This window comes from Globicephala melas, chromosome 6 (genome assembly GCF_963455315.2).
Source record: "Globicephala melas chromosome 6, mGloMel1.2, whole genome shotgun sequence".
Taxonomy (NCBI): Eukaryota; Metazoa; Chordata; class Mammalia; order Artiodactyla; family Delphinidae; genus Globicephala; species Globicephala melas.
Window position 1 is genome coordinate 53,541,918 of NC_083319.1, and position 20,491 is coordinate 53,562,408.

The 20,491-nt window shown below is 43.0% G+C and overlaps 1 protein-coding gene across 1 annotated transcript; it reads left to right on the forward strand.

Moving 5' to 3' along the window:
* The first annotated feature begins 3,114 nt into the window (after positions 1–3,114).
* Positions 3,115–19,677, forward strand: KCNV2 (potassium voltage-gated channel modifier subfamily V member 2). The gene is made up of 2 exons (XM_030877081.1): positions 3,115–4,515; positions 19,396–19,677. Exons 1-2 carry the CDS (start codon positions 3,115–3,117, stop codon positions 19,675–19,677), a joined length of 1,683 nt encoding a protein of 560 aa, XP_030732941.1.
* The last annotated feature ends 814 nt before the right edge of the window (positions 19,678–20,491 follow it).

Genomic DNA, 20,491 nt, shown 5'->3' on the forward strand with positions numbered 1-20,491 from the left:
AAGAAGGGCAGTGGAGAATTCTAGACAAATGGAACAAAGACTTAAAATCTTAGGAATCTCAAGGCAGAATGGGGCTTGAAAATCAACCAGCCCACCTTTCCACCCACGCGGGTCTCCCTCTGCAGCACGCCCTACAGATGCTTACATGCACTCAGCCCGGAGCAGCTGACTGCTCTAAGAACAAATCCATCCCCCGGTTGGACAGTTCTCTTTGTTAAGAAGTGTCTCCGTATATGGACACTCATCTATCGTTGCACTTGCGTACATACACATCAGAGAAAATCCAAGCCACATGCCCACACCAACACATGCACATGTTGGGAGTACCGGTCACCTAACCGTGGTCCAGCAAAGCAAAACTCCTCAATCTACTTCATGGTTGTGGTGCTTGTGGCTTGACTCTGAGACTCCTAACAAACATTACTAACTCTAAGGTTTTTAAGTGCAAAAGCCATAAGAGTGTTAAAGGTTTAGGTTAAAAAGTGGTACATGATTGCAATAGAAAGAGAGGAAATTAAAAATATAAAAATAGTGATGCTTTCACTTTTTATCATAGGATAATTCATTCTGAAGGAAAAAGGTGACTTTTGGCACCACATGAAAACTCCTGTGACCGTACTCAACACAATCTAAAGAAGAGATGGCACTGGAAAATGGCCAACTGTGTGTCTGGAGAAACAACATCGATACTGTATGCCGACTGGAGAACCCTAGAAATGCAGTGAGCAACTCAGAGGCCAGGCCTGGCAGGAGGCTTTACTGGAAGCTCATAGGTCTGAGCCCCGTTGGAAGCCAAACACCATCTGCCAGTGTTAATCTATCGGGTGCAGACCTTGTAGCAACTGTTACCTGTCCCAACACGTTTGAAGCATAGAACTGAACCATATGATAAAGACAGCGCTACAAATCCACGAGGAAACAACAGATTATTCAATTAATGCATTTGAACATCTGGATAAAAGCCCAGAAAATAAAGTTGGGTCTCTACTTCACTGTCGACATCAAAATTAATTCCTGATGGATCAAATCCTTACATGAAAAATAAAACTATAATAAGTAAATTTTTTAGGAATGATAGAGAGGTGAAGACATTTCTAATAGAACACCCAGAAGTCATAAAATAAATATTTAACATGGAAAAAATCTCAGCAAAGGGTAACAGGAAAAATATTTGTAATTCATAACACAGGCAAAGGGTCTGTTTTCATAATATAGAAAGCTCTCCAACAAATCAGTAAGAAAATACCAAGAACTCAGTGAAAAATAGAGGAAGTAATATAGTAGCTCTTAATCACATGAAAAGATGCTCAATTGCATTCACAGTAAGAGAAATACAAATTAAAATGAACTCACACACCATTTTTCATCTATAAAATGGGCAGAGCTCAAGGAGTGTGATAATATACTCTCATACATTGACGGTGAGTTGTCAACTGGTAAAACTTTCATGAAGGAAATTTGGCATTATCAATCAAAATTACAAATGTGGTTTTTGACCTAACAGCTCCACCTATAATAATTGATCTTTCATGTATCCTGACACATGGAAAATAGTGTAGGTATCAGGTTATGCATTACATCATTGTTTATAAGAGCCAAGGTAGAAAACAACCTGAATTCTGTCACTATCAAACTACTAAGTGGCTATTTTCAAAATGAGGCAGATATTTATGTTCAGATATGAAAACACCTCTAAGATACATGGTTAATGGGAAAATAGCAAAGTGAATAGCATACTGTAATTTGCGTTAGTAATAAAGAGCTACTTGGATGATAGATGGAGACAGGTTTTTGCTTATATATGTTTAGAATATTTCTGGAAGGGTAACCAAAACCTCAGAGGCACACTCAATAGCTAGAAATTCGAGCTGGGGGAGAAATAAATTTTCTACCGTAACGCATCTTTGTACCTTTTGAATATTTTGTAGTGAATGTGTATTAGCTATTCAAAATAAATTGAATTCGGTAACAAATTCCTGCTTGAAACAAATCCCTTCCTCTTCTCTGCTACCTCTGTATTTTTCACTCACTTCTTTTGCTGTGCTTGCATACGTAAATATTTATATCACCTACAAAACCATGAGCAACTTGAGGGCCGCAACTATGTCTCTATCAAGTTTCCATCTCCAGCATCTAGCATCTAGCACAGTGCCTTACACATGGCAGGAGACTTTTTTTAAGTGATGTCTTGAAGAGTGATGAAGACTTTTTCCTTCGAAGGAAGTCTGGTCACTAGATACAGCAGCTGAGCGGGGCTGCGATACCCTAAGAACATCTACCCACCCATCCTGAGATTCCACTTTGAAACGTGTCCTTATCCTTTAAGAGAAGGGAGGGAGAGAGAGACAGAGACAGAGAGAGACAAAGAGAGAGAAAGAAGCTGAGATAGATTTAAACATCAGACTAGACTCCAGAGCAGTGCTGCTAAGGGGAATACATTTGGGAAAACAACGTGATCATGTGACTGGATGGGAAGGAGATGATTTGAGATCTTCTATGATTGAAACAGAAGACAAATGCTGAGAGGAAAAGTGACTGGTCAGGAGGTCCACTTTAAGCATTCTGTTGCTACCTCTGTCCCTGTTCATGGTGGATTTACCTAGGGCAGAGGCTGCAACTTCAACAGTTAAGTGTCAAGACACATTCTATAGCAAATTCAGTTGATTTCATCTCAGCACAGGGACACTGGGCACTTCCTAAGGGCAGGGCTGGCTGACATTTTTATTAGCAATCATCTCTGCCACCTTCTGATTACCTACAGATTTAAGACCACATAATCATCCCCTAGGTCACAGAGTGGAGGGAGAGGGGGAGGAAACTGACTAAGAGGCTCTAAATCCCTCCTAACACTTGCTTCTTCCCTATCAGCTAGATTAGAGCAGTCAACAGCCGTCTGCCTAGGCGTTCAGACCCGGCAAGCTGGCCTGGGCTGGGCTGCCCAGGGCCTGAGGAGGGACAGCTCTGAGGGCGATGCTGTGGACCCCAGGTCTGCTGGTCCGGGCCGCTCTCTCTACAACAGTGCAGAGCACGTGATCCATCTACCAGTGGCAGTGAGCAGGCTGGGGACCTTACCACAACTAGGAGGGAAAAGGCAAGGGTCCACTTCCTCCAGCCATGCTGAAACAGAATGAGAGGAGGCGGTCTTGGGGCTACAGGTCCTGGCATACTACGGAGAGTGAAGACGCATCCCAGGCAGTGGGCAGCCAACAACGCAGGCGCATCTGCTCCGTGGGGGCCCTCCCAGGCTCCCAGACCAGCTTTCCACCGTGGACCCAGAGCTATTGTAGCTACTACATCGATGAGGACACGGATACCGAGGAGGACCAGCAGTGGAAGGACGACCTGGCAGAGGAGGACCAGCAGCCAGGAGAGGCCACCACCGACCAAGGCGAAGGCGGCACTGACGCTCCGGTCGTGTCGTCCACCCTGAACGTGAACGTGGGCGGCCAGAGCTACCACCTGGACTACGCCGAGCTGGCCAGCTACCCCAAGACGCGCCTGGGCCGCCTGGCCACCTCCACCAGCCGCAGCCGCCAGCTGGGCCTGTGCGACGATTATGAGGCACAGACGGACGAATACTTCTTCGACCGCGACCCGGAGATCTTCCAGCTCATCTACAACTTCTACGCGTCCGGCGTGCTGCTGGTGCGCGACGAGCTGTGCCCGCGCCGCTTCCTGGAGGAACTGGGCTACTGGGGCGTGCGGCTCAAGTACGCGCCGCGCTGCTGCCTCATCTGCTTCGAGGAGAGGCGCGACGAGCTGAGCGAGCAGCTCAAGATCCAGCGTGAGCTGCGCGCGCAGGCGCAGGCCGAGGAGGCCGAGGAGCTCTTCCGAGACATGCGCTTCTACGGGCCGCAGCGGCGCCGCCTCTGGAACCTCATGGAGAAGCCCTTCTCGTCGGTGGCCGCCAAGGCCATCGGGGTGGCCTCCAGCCTCTTCGTGCTCATCTCCGTCGTGGCGCTGGCGCTCAACACGGTAGAGGAGATGCAGCAGCAGGCGGGGCAGGGCGCGGGCAGTGGCAACCCGCAGCCCTTTCTGGAGCACGTGGAGATGCTATGCATGGCTTTCTTCACGCTCGAGTTCCTGCTGCGCCTGGCCTCCACGCCCGACCTGCGGCGCTTCGCGCAGAGCGCCCTCAACCTGGTGGACCTGGTGGCCATCCTGCCACTCTACCTGCAGCTGCTGCTCGAGTGCTTCACGAGCGAGGACCAGGTGCACAGCAAGGACTCGCCGCACGAGCACGACCTCGAGACCATGGGCCGCGTGGGCCAGGTGGGCCAGGTGCTGCGCGTCATGCGCCTCCTGCGCATCTTCCGCATCCTCAAGCTGGCGCGCCACTCCACCGGCCTGCGCGCCTTCGGCTTCACGCTGCGCCAGTGCTACCAGCAGGTGGGCTGCCTGCTGCTCTTCATCACCATGGGCATCTTCACCTTCTCTGCGGCCGTCTACTCCGTGGAGCACGACGTGCGTGGAACCAACTTCACCAGCATCCCCCACGCCTGGTGGTGGGCCGCGGTGAGCACCACGGCCCGTGGGCTTTCCCACCCACTTCCCCAGCCCGACAGACGCTGCTTCTCCCCTTCCTGGGTCATGCCACCTGCCTTGCTTTGTTCCCTCATCTTTGCCCTGCCTTCTTTAACGGCCATTGCTTTCTCCATTCCTTCGATGTCCCCAGCTTAAACAAAAGATAAAAACAACAAAACAGAAAAAACAAAACAAAAAAAACGGGTAGGTGCTAAAGGGTTGGAAAGACATAGTCCAGTAAGAAAGACGTAGTCCAAGAAATTTGGTGTGGTCCTAGTTATCTCCAAATCTAGATTTAGTCTTAATACCCCTGAGAGGCTAATTTTAAGGAATAATCACTGTTCACGTTCGTGGGAAGATTCATCATCGTCATTCTTGTTATTTGTCCCTTATTGAACACCTATTGTCCTAAGTGGTTTATAAAGCGTATCTTATTTCAGCATCACAACCATGTGAGGTGGTTAGGATCACTATTGTTTTAAGAGGAACATTTTCCTGCAGATTTTGAAGGAAGCCATCCATGTATGCAGGGGAGGAAATGCGACGTGGCTGAAGAGCGGCAACCCTCACTGGAATCCCACTGGTTCTAGCTAAATCGGAGTATCTAACACTGAAACCTGCTCCAATGCCACAAAAATTCTTTCGGGACATGGCATTATTGCCCCATTTTACAGCTAGAGGAATTGAGGTGCAGATAATTTGAGTTATAATAATAATTTAGACACGCAGCTAAAGGTAGTCACGTGAGGACCGGTACCCAAGCCTGTCCAGTTGCAAAATGGATGCCCTTTCCACAGCCCAGCACTGCCTCTTTCAAGCTTTAGTATTTCTGCATGCCTTGCTTAATTTGCACTTAGTATATTAGTTATTTTTGTCATTTTCTTTGGTGTTTGCCTTTTATAATAGTTTATGCCATTTACTCAAATATCTGTGTTTCTGATATGCTAGACTAAATCCTTGGAAAGTCCCTGAATCACTGGAAATGCTGATTGATTGGGTCTTCTAAGATCAATGAACACATTGACATACGTGCATAGGAAAGAACTGGGCGTATGCTTTCCTTATTTACTTTAAATAGATGGTTTGTAATGCCTTTAAAGACATTAAGCAAATATAACCAGTTTTTCCTATATTAGAAAGTGGATATTTTCAACACTAACACTGGATATGTTAGAACCCACAGTCTGGAGTTCTGATATGAACCTACCCAGGGCTCCTACTAATAGTGTAGTATAGTGGAATGGAAGATTTAGATTTAGATTCTTGTCCCAGATCTGCTAATAATGAACTGGGATCCTCCATGATTAACTGTGAAACCTCACTCCCTAACTCCCTATCTTCAGTTTCCTCATCTCAAAAGGGGAGGGTGTAGAGCTCTGCAATTCAGTGAGTCTTGCTTCCCTGGAAAGCAGAGCTCTCATATATACAACAAGATGTGTGAGCTTTCTTCAGTGATGGGATGATGTGAGGCTCTTCCAAACGAGCTGGCCAAATGCCGCTGCTTTGATCATATTCCAAATGACAAGAGGTCATCCCCATAGTAGATAAATCATGTGTACAGACGGGGTTGATGAAGGATGATTTGTCCCCAGCAAATGCCATTTACTTTGGAGGTGAGTAAAGCAAGGAGGGAAAAGAGAAAATCCACAGGCTGATGATATAATACCAAGTTTTAGAGAGTCAAGTTTCCATTCGTCCAAGTATCTTAGAAGGCTAGCGTATGTAAGCTGCATCTAGTGAACTCTTTGATACTATATTCTGAATACACAAAACGTCTTTTACCTTTTGTATATTAATATAAAATTTTTGATAAGAATTCTATTCCTAATAATGGATTTTTCTTTTTAAAAAAGTTCCTTAAGTGAATGCCTAGTGATCCCCTTTAATTTCTTGATGTGTTTATTGTTTAATAACATTGAAATTTTCAAATTATCCCCCTTTTAATATTAACAAAAATTATCTTACTCAAGGTCACTGTTTTCTATAGACTTTACAATAAAACTTGAATCACCATTCAGTTTCTATCTATAACAAATTTTACTAATTATTGCTTTTACCAATGTGAATTTTCTTTTGTAGCTATTAGCTCTATCAGGCACTATTTTCACAGGCCAGAATTTACACGTCAACCTACCATTTACCAACCTTAACCTTTACCAATGACCTTCATCCATTTTATTCTCTGAGAATTATATATACTATTAAAAATCATTATGGATTAAAGACTGATAGCTTGTGTTCGTTTCTAAACTAACCTATGAAAATAATAGGAGCAACTCCCCTTGAACATTTGAGGACTGCTCTATTCCCCAGGACCAATATACTATTAACCCAATTCTTCTCTATACTTGTTATGACATTGCATATTGTGTAGTAAGGGCCCTTATTTTCAATATAGCAAAGAGAAAAGAAGATGCCAAGTAAAAAGATGCAAAATTTTAGGACCAATTCTTCACAAAATTCCATCTTCTTCATTCATTGAGCAAGATTTTTTTTTAACATCTTTATTGCAGTATAATTGCTTTACAATGGTGTGTTAGTTTCTGCTGTATAACAAAGTGAATCAGCTATAGGTATACATGTATCCCCATATCCCTTCCCTCTTGCGACTCCCTCCCACCCTCCATATCCCACCCCTCTAGGTGGACACAAAGCACCAAGCTGATCTCCCTGTGCTATGCAGCTGCTTCCCACTACCTATCTATTTGGTAGTGTGTATGTGTCAATGCCACTCTCTCACTTCCTCCCAGCTTACCCTTCCACCCCCACCCTGTGTCCTCAAGTCCATTCTCTATGTCTGTGTCTTTATAACTGTCCTGCCCCTAGGTTCTTCAGAACCATTTTTTTAAGACTCCATATATGTGTGTTAGCATACGGTATTTGTTTTTCTCTTTCTGACTTACTTCACTATGTATGACAATCTCTAGGTCCATCCACCTCACTACAAATAACTCAATTCATTTCTTTTTATGGCTGAGTAATATTCCACTGTATATATGTGCCACATCTTCTTTATCCATTCATCTGTCGATAGACACTTAGGTTGCTTCCATGTCCTGGCTATTGTAAATAGAAATGCAATGAACATTGTGGTACATGACTCTTTTTGAATTATGGTTTTCTCAGGGTATATGTCCAGTAGTGGGATTGCTGGGTCATACAGTAGTTCTATTTTTACTTTTTTAAGGAACCTCCATACTGTTCTCAATAGTGGATGTATCAGTTTACATTACCACCAACAGTGCAGGAGGGTTCCCTTTTCTTCACACCCTCTCCATCATTTACTGTTTGTAGATTTTTTGATGATGGTCATTCTGACGGGTGTGAGATGATATCTCATTGTAGTTTTGATTTGCATTTCTCTAATGATGACTGATGTTGAGCATCCTTTCATGTGTTTGTTGGCAACCTGTATGTCTTCTTTGGAGAAATGTCTGTTTAGGACTTCTTCCCATTTTTGGATCGGATTGTTTGTTTTTTTTGATATTGAGCTGCATGAGCTGCTTGTATATTTTGTAGATTAATCCTTTATCAGTTGTTTCATTTGCAAATATTTTCTCCCATTCTGAGGGCTGTCTTTTCGTTTGTTTTATAGTTTCCTTTGCTGTGCAAAAGCTTTTAAGTTTCATTAGCTCCCCTTTGTTTATTTTTGTTTTTACTCCACTTCTCTAGGAGGTGGGTCAAAAAGGATCTTGCTGTGATTTATGTCATGAGTGTTCTACCTATGTTTTCATCTAAGAGTTTTATAGTGTCTGGCCTTACATTTAGATCTTTAATCCATTTTGAGTTTACTTTTGTGTATGGTGTTAGGGAGTGTTCTAATTTCATTCTTTTACATGTAGCTGTCCAGTTTTCCCAGCACCACTTACTGAAAAGGCTGTCTTTTCTCCATTGTATACTCTTGCCTCCTTTATCAAAGATAAGGTGACCACATGTGCATGGGTTTATCTCTGGGCTTTCTATCCTGTTCCATTGATCTATATTTCTTTTTTTTGTGCCAGTACCATACTGTCTTGATTACTGTAGCTTTGTAGTATAGTCTGAAGTCAGGGAGCCTGATGCCTCCAGCTCCGTTTTTCTTTCTCAAGATTACTTCAGCTATTCGGGGTCTTTTGTGTTTCCATACAAATTGCAAAATGTTTTGTTCTAGTTCTGTGAAAAATGCCTTTGGCAGTTTGATAGGGATTGCATTGAATCTGAAGATTGCTTTGGGTAGTATAGTCATTTTCACAATGTTGATTCTTCCAATTCAAGAACATGGTATGTCTCTCCACCTGTTTGTATCATCTTTAATTTCTTTCATCAGTTTCTTACAGTTTTCTGCCTACATGTCTTTTGTCTTCTTAGGTAGGTATATTCCTAGATATTTTATTCTTTTTGTTGCAGTGGTAAATGGGTGTGTTTCCTTAATTTCTCTTTCAGATTTTTCATCATTAGCATATAGGAATGCAAGAGATTTCTGTGCATTAATTTTGTATCCTGCTACTTTACCAAAATCACTGATTAGCTCTAGTAGATTTTTGGTAGCATTTTTAGGATTCTCTATGTATAGTATCATGTCATCTGCAAGCAGTGACGGTTTTACTTCTTTTCTGATTTGGATTCATTTTATTTCTTTCTTGTCTCTGATTGCTGTGGCTAAAAGTTCCCAAACTATGTTGAATAACAGTGGGTGACAGTGGGCAACCTTGTCTTGTTCCTGATCTTAGAGGAAATGGTTTCAGTTTTCACCACTGAGAACAATGTTGACTGTGGGTTTGTCATATATGGCCTTTATTATGTTGAGGTAGGTTCCCTCTATGCCTACTTTCTGGAGAAGTTTTATCATAAATGGGTGTTCAATTTTGTCAAAAGCTTTTTCTGCATCTATTGAGATGATCATATGATTTTTATTCTTCAGTTTGTTAATATGGGGTATCACATTGATTGATCTGCATATATTGAAGAATCTTTGCATTCCTGGGATAAACCTCACTTGATCATGCTGTATGATCCTTTTAGTGTGCTGTTGGATTCTGTTTGCTGGTATTATGTTGAGGATTTTTGCATCTATGCTCATCAGTGATATTGGCCTGTAGTTTTCTTTCTTTGTGACATCCTTATCTGGTTTTGGTATCAGGGTGACGGTGGCCTCGTAGAATGAGTTTGGGAGTGTTCCTCCCTCTGCTATATTTTGGAAGAGTTTGAGAAGGATAGGTGTTAGCTCTTCTCTAAATGTTTGATAGAATTCACCTGTGAAGCCATCTGGTCCTGGGCTTTTGTTTGTTGGAAGATTTCTAATCACAGTTTCAATTTCAGTGCTTGTGATTGGTCTATTTATATTTTCTATTTCTTCCTGGTTCAGTCTCGGAAGGTTGTGCTTTTCTAAGAATTTGTCCATTTCTTCCAGGTTGTCCATTTTATTGGCATAGAGTTGCTTGTAGTAATCTCTCATGATCCTTTGTATTTCTGCAGTGTCAGTTGTTGCTTCTCCTTTGTCATTTCTAATTCTGTTGATTAGAGTCTTCTCCCTTTTTTTCTTGATGAGTCTGGCTAATGGTTTATCAATTTTGTTTATCTTCTCAAAGAACCAGCTTTTAGTTTTATTGACCTTTGCTATCATTTCTTTCATTTCTTTTTCATTTATTTCTGATCTGATCTTTATGATTTCTTTCCTTCTGCTAACTTCGGGGTTTTATTTGTTCCTCTTTCTCTAATTGCTTTAGGTGTAAGGTTAGATTGTTTATTTGAGATGCTTGTTTCTTGAGGTAGGATTGCACCGCTATAAACTTCCCTCTTAGAACTGGTTTTGCTGCATCCCATCGGTTTTGGGTTGTCGTGTTTTCATTGTCATTTGCTTCTAGGTATTTTTTGATTTCCTCTTTGATTTCTTCAGTGATCCCTTGGTTATTTAGTAGCATACTGTTTAGCCTCCATATGTTTGTATTTTTTACAGTTTTTTTCCTGTAATTGATATCTAGTCTCATAGCATTGCGGTCAGAAAAGATACTTGATACAATTTCAATTTTCTTAAATTTACCAAGGCTTGATTTGTGACCCATGATATGATCTGTCTTGGAGAATGTTCCATGAGCACTTGAGAAGAAAGTGTATTCTGTTGTTTTTGGATGGAATGTCCTATAACTATCAGTTAAGTCCATCTTGTTTAATGTATCATTTTAAGTTTGTGTTTCCTTATTTATTTTCATTTTGGATGATGTCCATTGGTGAAAGTGCAGTGTTAAAGTCATGTTACTGTTGATTTCCCCTTTTATGGCTGTTAGCATTTGCCTTATGTATTGAGGCGATCCTATGTTGGGTGCATAAATATTTACAATTGTTATATCTTCTTCTTGGATTGATCCCTTGATCATTCTGTAGTGTCCTTCTTTGTCTCTTGTAATAGTCTTTGTTTTAAAGTCTCTTTTGTCTGGTGTGAGAATTGCTACTCCAGCTTTCTTTTGATTTCCATTTGCATGGAATATCTTTTTCCATCCCCTCACTTTCAGTCTGTATGTGCCCCTAGGTCTGAAGAGGGTCTCTTGTAGACAGCATATATACGGGTCTTGTTTTTGTATCCATTCAGCCAGTCTATGTCTTTTGGTTGGAGCCTTTAATCCATTTACATTTAAGGTAATTGTCGATATGTATGTTCCTATTACAATTTTCTTAATTTGGGGGGGTTTGTTATCATAGGTCTTTTCCTTCTCTTGTGTTTCCTGCCTAGAAAAGTTCCTTTAGCATTTGTTGTAAAGCTGGCTTGGTGGTGCTGAATTATCTTACCTTTTGCTTGTCTGTAAAGGTTTTAATTTCTCTGTTGAATCTGAATGAGATCCTTGCTGGGTAGAGTAATCTTGGTTGTAGGCTTTTCCGTTTCATCACTTTAAATATGTCCTGCCAATCCTTTCTGGCTTGTAAAACTTCTGCTGAAAGATCAGCTGTTAACCTTATGAAGATTCCCTTGTATGTTACTTGTTGCTTTTCCCTTGCTGCTTTTAATATTTTTTAATTTAATTTTTGATAGTTTGATTAATATGTGTCTCGGCGTGTTTCTCCTTGGATTTATCCTGTGTTGGACTATCTGTGCTTCCTGGACTTGATTAACTAATTCCTTTCCCATGTTAGGGAAGTTTTCAACCATAATCTCTTCAAATATTTTCTCAGTCCCTTTCTTTTCCTCTTCTTCTTCTGAGACCCCTATAATTCAAATGTTGGTGCATTTAGTGTTGTCCCAGAGGTCTCTGAGAATGGCCTCAATTCTTTTCATCTTTTTTTCTTTATTCTGCTCTGTGGTAATTATTTCCACTATTTTATCATCCAGGTCACTTATCCATTTTTCTGCCTCAGTTATTCCACTATTGATTCCTTCTAGAGAATTTTTACTTTCATTTATTGTGTTGTTCATCATTGTTTGTTTGCTCTTTAGTTCCTTTAGGTCCTTGTTAAACGTTTCTTGTATATTCTCCATTCTATTTCCAAGATTTTGGATCATCTTTACTATCATTACTCTGAATTCTTTTTCAGGTAGACTGCCTATTTCCTCTTCATTTGTTTGGTCTGGTGGGTTTTTATCTTGCTCCTTCATCTGCTGCGTATTTCTCTGTCTTCTCATTTTGCTTATCTTACTGTGTTTGGGGTCTCCTTTTCGCAGGCTGCAGGTTCGTAGTTCCCATTGTTTTTGGTGTCTGCCCCCAGTGGCTAAGGTTGGTTCAGTAGGTTGTGTAGGTTTCCTGGTGGAGGGGACTAGTGCCTGTGTTCTGGTGGATGAGGCTGGGTCTTGTCTTTCTGGTGGGCAGGGCCGTGTCCAGTGGTGTGTTTTGGGGTGTCTGTGAACTTAGTATGATTTTAGGCAGCCTGTCTAATGGGTGGGGTTGTGTTCCTGTCTTGCTAGTTGTTTGGCATGGGGTGTCCAGCACTGGAGGTGAGCAAGATTATTTTTGAGCACTTAGTGTGCCGAGGAGTATTCTAAATGCTAGGGATACCGAGTAATAAGGGAAAAACAAAAATAAGGTGAAATTTTTTCCCTCATGGTGTTTACATCCTAATGGAGAAAGATAATAAATCATTTAAGATATGAGTGTGTCTTATATAGGATAATGGGATAGAGAGTGATCTGGGTGGCAGAATCTATCTTTGATGGACTAGTGGAATAGTCAGAGAAGCCTTCTTGGAGAAGATGACATTGAACTAAATCTTGAATGCTGAGAAGGAAGTCATCTAAATAGACGTGACCAAGCAGGCATGAGAATCTGAGAAGTAGAATCCTAAAAGTAACTCTGATGCAATAGTCTCCAAGCATTTTATTTATCATACATCTCATAATTTAAAAAATTCTGAGCACACACCCATGATAAATATGTGTTTAGTTAATCGTAAGTTAGAAGCTATTTATTGCTATAATAACAATGCATCACAAACCACCCCAAAATTCAGTGGCTCGAAATGTCAAGCATCTATTTGCCTTGTGAGTTTGCAAGTCAGCAACTCAGAATGGTTTCAAGTACAGGGTTAGAAGAACCTTGGACTGGTGTCAGCTGCTCACGTCACAGTCTGATGGTCAGCTGGCTGACAGCTGGATGAAGAAGGAGACTAGGTCTTTCATCATCCAGCAGGCATGTATCCATGGTCGTGGCAAAGGGCAAGAGAGAGAGAGTACAAGCCCAATCATGCAAGCACTGATAAGCTTCTGTTCATGACACTTGCTCAACTCATTGGCCAGAGCAAGTCACAAGGCCAAACTCAGAGTCAACGGGAAAAGCAGGTTAGCCCACTCACTGTAGGAAAGCAATGCAAAGTTTTATGGCAAAGAGCTTGGATACAGGAAGATACAAAGAATTGGGTCCAGTAATACAATCATTCTACTGCATTAAGATATTACTGCTCAAATATATTATCTGTATCAGAAAACATACACTCACACAGTGAAAACGTAAAGAGGTAAAGAGAAACAGGATCGATATTTTCTTGCCCCACTCCAGTGCTGCAGCCCTTGTGGTATATTCACCCGCATTAGAGACAGGTTTTCTAATCCTTCCCTCCGTGTGTTTTTAGTACTCTCAGACAACCCCAAAATCTGACTTTTTAATAATCTCCCCTCTATCTATGCCAAGCATCCTGCAACCTTCCTCTGTAATTCAACTCGGGGTTTTAAGAGAAACACAGTAATTTTCATTATTGTGAATTCTCCTACAGCTGCAGAACAAATCCCTCATGGACACTCATGTCTGCAAATGCTCATGCATTAGGATATAAGATAGACCCATCCTACTCGTCTGTCAAATGGAGGTTATTTGTCAGCACTAATGTAATAGGAAACATATGTAAAAACACTAGCCTGTACTCTGTCCTCAATGAAGAGAAGGTACCATATCTGACTAGCTGATAGCCTTTATCACATGGAAACAATAACCTTTGCTTCCAGATTCATTTGTGGGAAAAGAAAACAGAAGCGATTCCTTCTCTCCTGGGGAAAAGAGAGAGGCTGTAAGATGCACAAAAGGGTCAGCCGTTCCATCTTGGGAGAGTTTCTGAGTGTCCAAATAAACAGGCCCATGCCTGGAGCAGCTCCAGCCGTGTTGGGACTCTCCGGGTTGCCTGGGTGTGGGAAATGCTAGGCATAGCTCAACAAGAACAATTAGCTCTATGATGAAGCCGCGAGCTTTGGCCTGTTGTGGCTATGTTTTTAAGGAGAAAAGGACAATTGGACTGTTCAACAGACCATTTCCTTCTGAGCTTTCCAGAGCAAGTTACAGCTATAGAAACTAAATAGGAAACTATGTCATGAACTCATTCCTTCAAAAATTAACGAAAACTATCTCTAGGTGAAGCATCAGATAGTTGTAGCCCAGAGACCTTGTTTCTATCTTGGTTTTCCTCAAGCATGCTATCATTTCCTTGCAAATAGGTGGCACTTAGAAGATCACTGAGATTAATTTTATTTTATTTTTATTAATGGCTTGCTTGCTTTGAGAAGACCCCTTTGGAAGGTGAATTAGGATAACAGAAAACAAAACGTGGGATATTTTAAACAGAAGGAATTTTATACAGGGAGATAGATACATAGGCTGGAAGAGCAAAAAGGAGAAAGTGAGATAACCTGAAGATTGGTAACTGTGGGAAAGAGTGTTGGCCCCAGAACTGGGGAGACAAATGGGAGAAGGTAGAGTTACTGGAACCTAGAAGTACAGAGAAGCAACCACTGTGTAGCTGTTGCCGGACCCCTAAGATGGCACCACAAGGCTCGTGCTGGGTGTGCTGAAAGATGCCTGAGCCATAGCTATCTGCTGTTGTTGAAGGATGATGACAGAAACCAGAAGCAGGAAGAGAGACTCTTACTCCCTCATTCCATCTTCTAGTCTCCCAACCGTGTCTCTCATTGGCAGAACCTAAGCAGAAGACAGCAGGCAAGGAAATCTGAGAAATGTAGTTTGCATCTTCCCAGCCACTGAATTACAAAAAAGAGCACAGAAGGGTATCGGGCTTAGGGCTGAGAGATAATGAGTAAATGTCCAGCACAGAAGGCATTAAAGTTCTCCTAGCTTCTTCAGAAAAAGCACAGGAGCCATAAAGGGGGGCAAAGGCTCTTAGGCACTTTTATGACTTTTGATCTGGCCGACTCCTGATTTTGGGGTGGTCCCCTTTTGTCTCTCTAAACTCCTCCTGTTGGCCAATGTAACTTTGAGCGGGACATGATAGAACTGTAGAGGGCAGGGAGAAGTAGCAAGTAAGCTGAGGGTGTGGAAGGCATTGTCACTATTTCTAGGAATAGATCCCAAACTTGCCTTAGCTTCTGCACACCTCCCCCTTATTGTACAATTTATGTACATGTCAGAACTTTCATATACGGATGAGGCCGGTTGTTCTTTTCAAGGTGATTACCCATGACCTCATTCTAACAGTGTTTCCACTGATCAAAACATGTTTTGAATTCCACTGGGGAATTATCTCCAGCGCCTGTGACATGTCCATTTATTAATACTTCTTTGTAGTGGGGCTAAATCTTTACTTTTTTGAAGGTGGATTCAATATTTTTAAATAGTCAAGACCCTTGAGTTGAAGACCGGCACCTAGAGTTAACCCTCAAGGGGGATAAGAACACTTGTTTCAAGGTCACGCCACTGAATCCTCTGTGCAGATTATAATCCCAGAGAGGAATTCCTAAAATATTTGTAGCAACGGCAGCATGGGTAAGCTAAGTAGAGCCTTTGAAGCTAAATCCTTTAAAGGACATTATGCATTGAAGTATGTAATCATTTTAACCAGAAAATGTTAGTCTTTACCACCTCGAATTCTTTGGGAAAACTAAGAAGAGGTGTTAATCCTTTTGAAAAATCAGTTTTATTCCCTGAGATCATAATTCCTAGATGCAGGGATTACTGGGTGCTAAAATGTACTCCGTGCGTAGGTCATTATGAAGGAAACAAACATTCCTTGCTGAAGGAGAAATTCAAGTACAGTTATTCTAAAGTTTCAGAGAAAAACTGGTTACCTGTTCTCCTTGTAAGGTTTAGTGGGTCAGGATTTGCTGATTAGTGGGTGAGCTGCGAGGGAAAGGTTACATTCTGGCTTTGGGGGGGTCCAATGGCTAGGGAAAATAGGTAAATTTTCAACGGAATGGTAAGTTTCCAGAGTGGCTGGGCCAGTCAGTGTTTTCAGGATATTAAGACGGACTGCAGAAATTTCAGTCACATTTCCAAACCCCACTCCTGCTAATGTGAGAACTCACTCTGGGAGGTCACTTTGGTCCTTCTGGGAGCTTCCATCTTTCATGCTCATTCAGGGAGAAATGGTTTGGCCTGTGGAACATGGAGAAAAAGTTTCCAAAAACCAAGGAATCCAGAGTTCCTCTGGAGCCAAGAAGCAAGAAGCAGATCAACGGCTGAGTCAAACAGACAGTGCGTAAATTAGCTACGCGTTTTGAACAAATTCTTCAGAATCAGTCATACAGAGTCTCGTAGCAGAAGAGGTCTTTTCTCTAAAAATAGAGATCCAAGATATACAAAAATATTTAGACCATATTATGCACATCAAATATTTAATCTTCCTTCAGCCAATTCTCTTTGCTTTTGACCTTTTGCTCAAAGTTCAGCCAGAAAAAGAAATTGGGGTTGGGAGGGAAGCAAAGCCAGTGTGGGGACTGAGCAGAGGTTTAAATTAGGTACTTTGTCTCAATTAATTTTCCTTCCTCTGCATCCTCCTGTCTCCAACCCTCCCCCAATCCTGGACCCTTGAGGGGCTGGTTTACTGAAGCCTCTGATTTGGCCCTTCATGGATGCTTCCTGTTCTGAAATGACCCCTTCCTGTCACTCGCTCTTATATCCAGACTCCCTTTAGGCCTCCTCCAGGGAAAGTCAACGGACTAAACATTCACACAGAGGTACGAGTGACAGGGTTAGTGACAAATGAAAGCTGTTCACACACCTGGACAGAGATCTGACTCGGGTTCTTTTACTTTCAGCGTGGCCAGTGACAAGAAACGCACGCGTGCGCACGCGCACACACACACACACACACACACACACACACAGAGCAAGCTTTTTTTTTTAAGATTAGCCCACAATCTTATTTTATCACTGCCTCTCATGGCCCTTTGGTTGAGAAGGTGGGAAAAGCAGATTCTCTACTGGAGACGGAGTGTCCCCCCTACCAATCTCCCTCACACAGCCTTCTCAGGAGCCAGGGAAGAGCTTCTTTCCATAGCCGCTGGTCTAACAAGCACAAGAACTAACATTATCCCTCACACACCCTGTGCGGCTCCTTCAATTCCTGTAACAGTCCTATGAGGTGCGCACTATTATTCTCTCCACGTTTCAAAAGTAGAAACTGAGGCAGAGAGAATTTAGGCGACTTGCCCAAATCCCACAGCTGGGAAGTGGATGCAGACCCATGTGGCCTAGTGCCACACCTGCTTCCTTAACCTAGTCGACACCCTCCTGCCTCTGTTAGATGCTGCCTTGTGTTTTTCCACTGTGAGAAGGGCAGCCCAGCCCTCAGCAGTTCTCTCCCCAGAGACGGAGTAGTGAGAGGTAGTGTGCCACCCACCCCAAGAGGAGTTGCAACCTTCCCCCCCTTTTTTTTTTTTTTTTGTGGTAGGCGGGCCTCTCACTGTTGTGGCCTCTCCCATTGCGGAGCACAGGCTCCAGATACACAGGCTCAGTGGCCATGGCTCATGGGCCCAGCTGCTCCGTGGCATGTGGGATCTTCCTGGACCGGGGCACGAACCCGTGTCCCCTGCATTGGCAGGCGGACTCTCAACCACTGCGCCACCAGGGAAGCCCCAACCTTCCCCTTTTTAAGGGCTGGATGGAGCTCTGGTTCTTATCAGCTCCACCAGATTTGCCCAGCTGGCCCACTTCTCCATTTCATTCTAACTAATCAATCATACTTACTCTAAGTTCAAATTAATCCTTACATCATCGAAACAAAAATGTCTGCATTTCTAAGTTAAAGGCTGTCTCTGTACAGATCAACAGGGTGACTGTACATTTTATAAAAGCATATGCTGGAAGACTGTGCGATGACACAAATCGATGAAGCCAATGTTGCCCCCTGGAGTTGTGCGATGCACAATTTTTTCAACTGTAATCAACAGCCCTGCCTAAAAGGCGTCTAGTAATTTTGCCAAGAGTCTGGGGACCAAAGGGAGTCTTAGGACATGAGGCATGAAAAACAGGCCCCGAAGGCTTCCCTGGTGGCGCAGTGGTTGAGATTCCGCCTGCCAATGCAGAGGATACAGGTTCGTGCCCCGGTCCGGAAAGATCCCACATGCCGCGGAGCGGCTGGGCCCGTGAGCCATGGCCGCTGAGCCTGCGCGTCCGGAGCCTGTGCTCCGCAACGGGAGAGGCCACAGCGATGAGAGGCCCGTGTACCGCAAAAACAAAACAAAACAAAACACAGGCCCCGAGAGATTTTTCTGGGTTTTCTCCGGCTACATCGACTGATAACTAGTCCCATGTGGGTATCTGCATTTTAAAACAGAAGCTTGTTAACCTAAATAATTCTCTAATTAGTGGAATTTAAAGCAGTGTGACAAGTGTGATGGGAAGACTTTCATGCAGGGTGAACATATTTTTGGTCGGTGACATCTTACAAAAGTCCCATCGCAAAATAATGAGCGTGTTTCTCCAGACATTTGCAATTAAAGCACCTTCATATAAAATATCTCATTTGAACTGCCTAACAACTCTGAGAACTATTACAACTGTCTCTATTTTAAGGATGAGAGAAGGACCACAGAGGAGGTTGCTTAATGCTTTGTGCGTGCCTGACAAAGTGTGTGTGAAGTGCTTTATCATCATTTTCTTGTTTAGTCTTCACAAGAATCCTGAGAGTTAGTCATTATCCCCCTGTTTTAGATGCAGGAACCAAGGCTTAGAGACTCTGAATGTTTTGCCCAAGGTCACTCAGCTGGGAAGGGTCAGAGTCAGGACTTGAACCAGGTCTGACTGGTTCTAAGCCCAAGCTCTTTCCCGTTCGTATATCATGTAGGCAAATCCAGGGACTCTGTCCTAAATTTGGCCCCAGCTGAAGGCAGGCAAAGACCTACCTTTATTGAGCCTATTCTACACCAGGAACTTCACACACATTATTCTTCTGTGCCCTTCACAACAACCCTTTAAAGTAGATATAACTCCCCTGTATGGTAAGTAAGAAAATTGATAAGTGATAGGGTTTAAACCCAAGCCTTTCAGCTCCAAAGCTGATGTTCTTTCCATGCCCCAGGTCTTGCAGGCCACCTTTCCAGTACCTCCTAAAGCTGACTCCGTGCGGAGCTGTTATACAACCAGGTGCACCTTCAGCAGGACGGAAGACACCTCTCCCTGCCTGGTTCCCTCCCTTTCTTCTCCTCGCTCTCGATGCTGACAATTCCATTCTACTTTCCTTCCCTCACAGGTGAGCATCTCCACTGTGGGCTATGGAGACATGTACCCAGAGACTCACCTGGGCCGGCTTTTTGCCTTCCTCTGCATTGCTTTCGGGATCATCCTCAACGGGATGCCCATTTCCATCCTCTACAACAAGTTCTCCGATTACTACAGCAAGCTCAAGGCTTACGAGTACACCGCCATACGAAGGGAAAGGGGGAATGTGGAGTTCATGCAGAGAGCCCGAAAGAAGATAGCTGAGTGCTTGGCTGGAAGCAACCCACAGCCCAACCCAAGGCAAGATCATTAATATGTGTTAGGATGTGCGGCCGGTCGATGCCATGAATTTCAAGGCTTCCTTCCTCCTTCCTCTTTTTTTTATTATCAGGATTAACAGTGAAAGGACACGTGAAGCAGACGTACACAAAAGGCGTTGAGTTCACAAAAATCTACCTCTAGACATGTTCATTTTGGCCCAAACTCAGACTGCCTCATGTTACTCTGTAACTAACAGTGTTGCGTAAGATACTGACCTTCCCAATGACATTGATATTGAAACCTCCTTGAGAGGAGCGACAGCTTAGATTTCTCTTGCAGCTTCTCATGGCTTTTCAATAAATACTTTCGGACTTGAGTTGACTTGAGAAGAATTTCCTTGGTTGAAAGAAAAAAGCATTCTTAATTGTCTAGAGAGAGGGAGTGTTGCAGCAGAAACTATATGAGCTTTGGAACTAGTCAGACCAACCTCAGTCAGAAGCTCAGATCTACCAGCTGTTCAATTTGGGGCAAGTTACTTTTAACTGTCTGAGCCTCAGTTTCTTCAACTTTAAATTATACTTCCTAGTAATATGAGCATGGAGATTGGAGATACTACTTGTAAATGCTCAATAAATGGTGGCTGCTAAAATGGTCTGAGTAGGTATTGTGTAGTAGATTCTTGACTGGTGGCTCTCATTCAAGGGAGGTTTTGTCCACCCCTCCCCTGCTTGCCCCAGGACATTTGACAATGCCTAGAGATGGTGGGGTTTTTTGTTTCTTTTTTCCTAGAGATGGTTTTGATTGTCACCACTGTGACAGAGGATGAGAGGGGCTTCTGGCACTAGTAGGCAGAGACCTGGGTTACT

Excerpts from the sequence above, each read along its gene's own strand:
- KCNV2 (XM_030877081.1), top strand. The coding sequence starts at position 3,115 with ATGCTGAAACAGAATGAGAGGAGGCGGTCTTGGGGCTACAGGTCCTGG. Across the intron at positions 4,516-19,395 it reads ACGCCTGGTGGTGGGCCGCG|GTGAGCATCTCCACTGTGGG; the intron begins GTGAGCACCACG and ends CTTCCCTCACAG.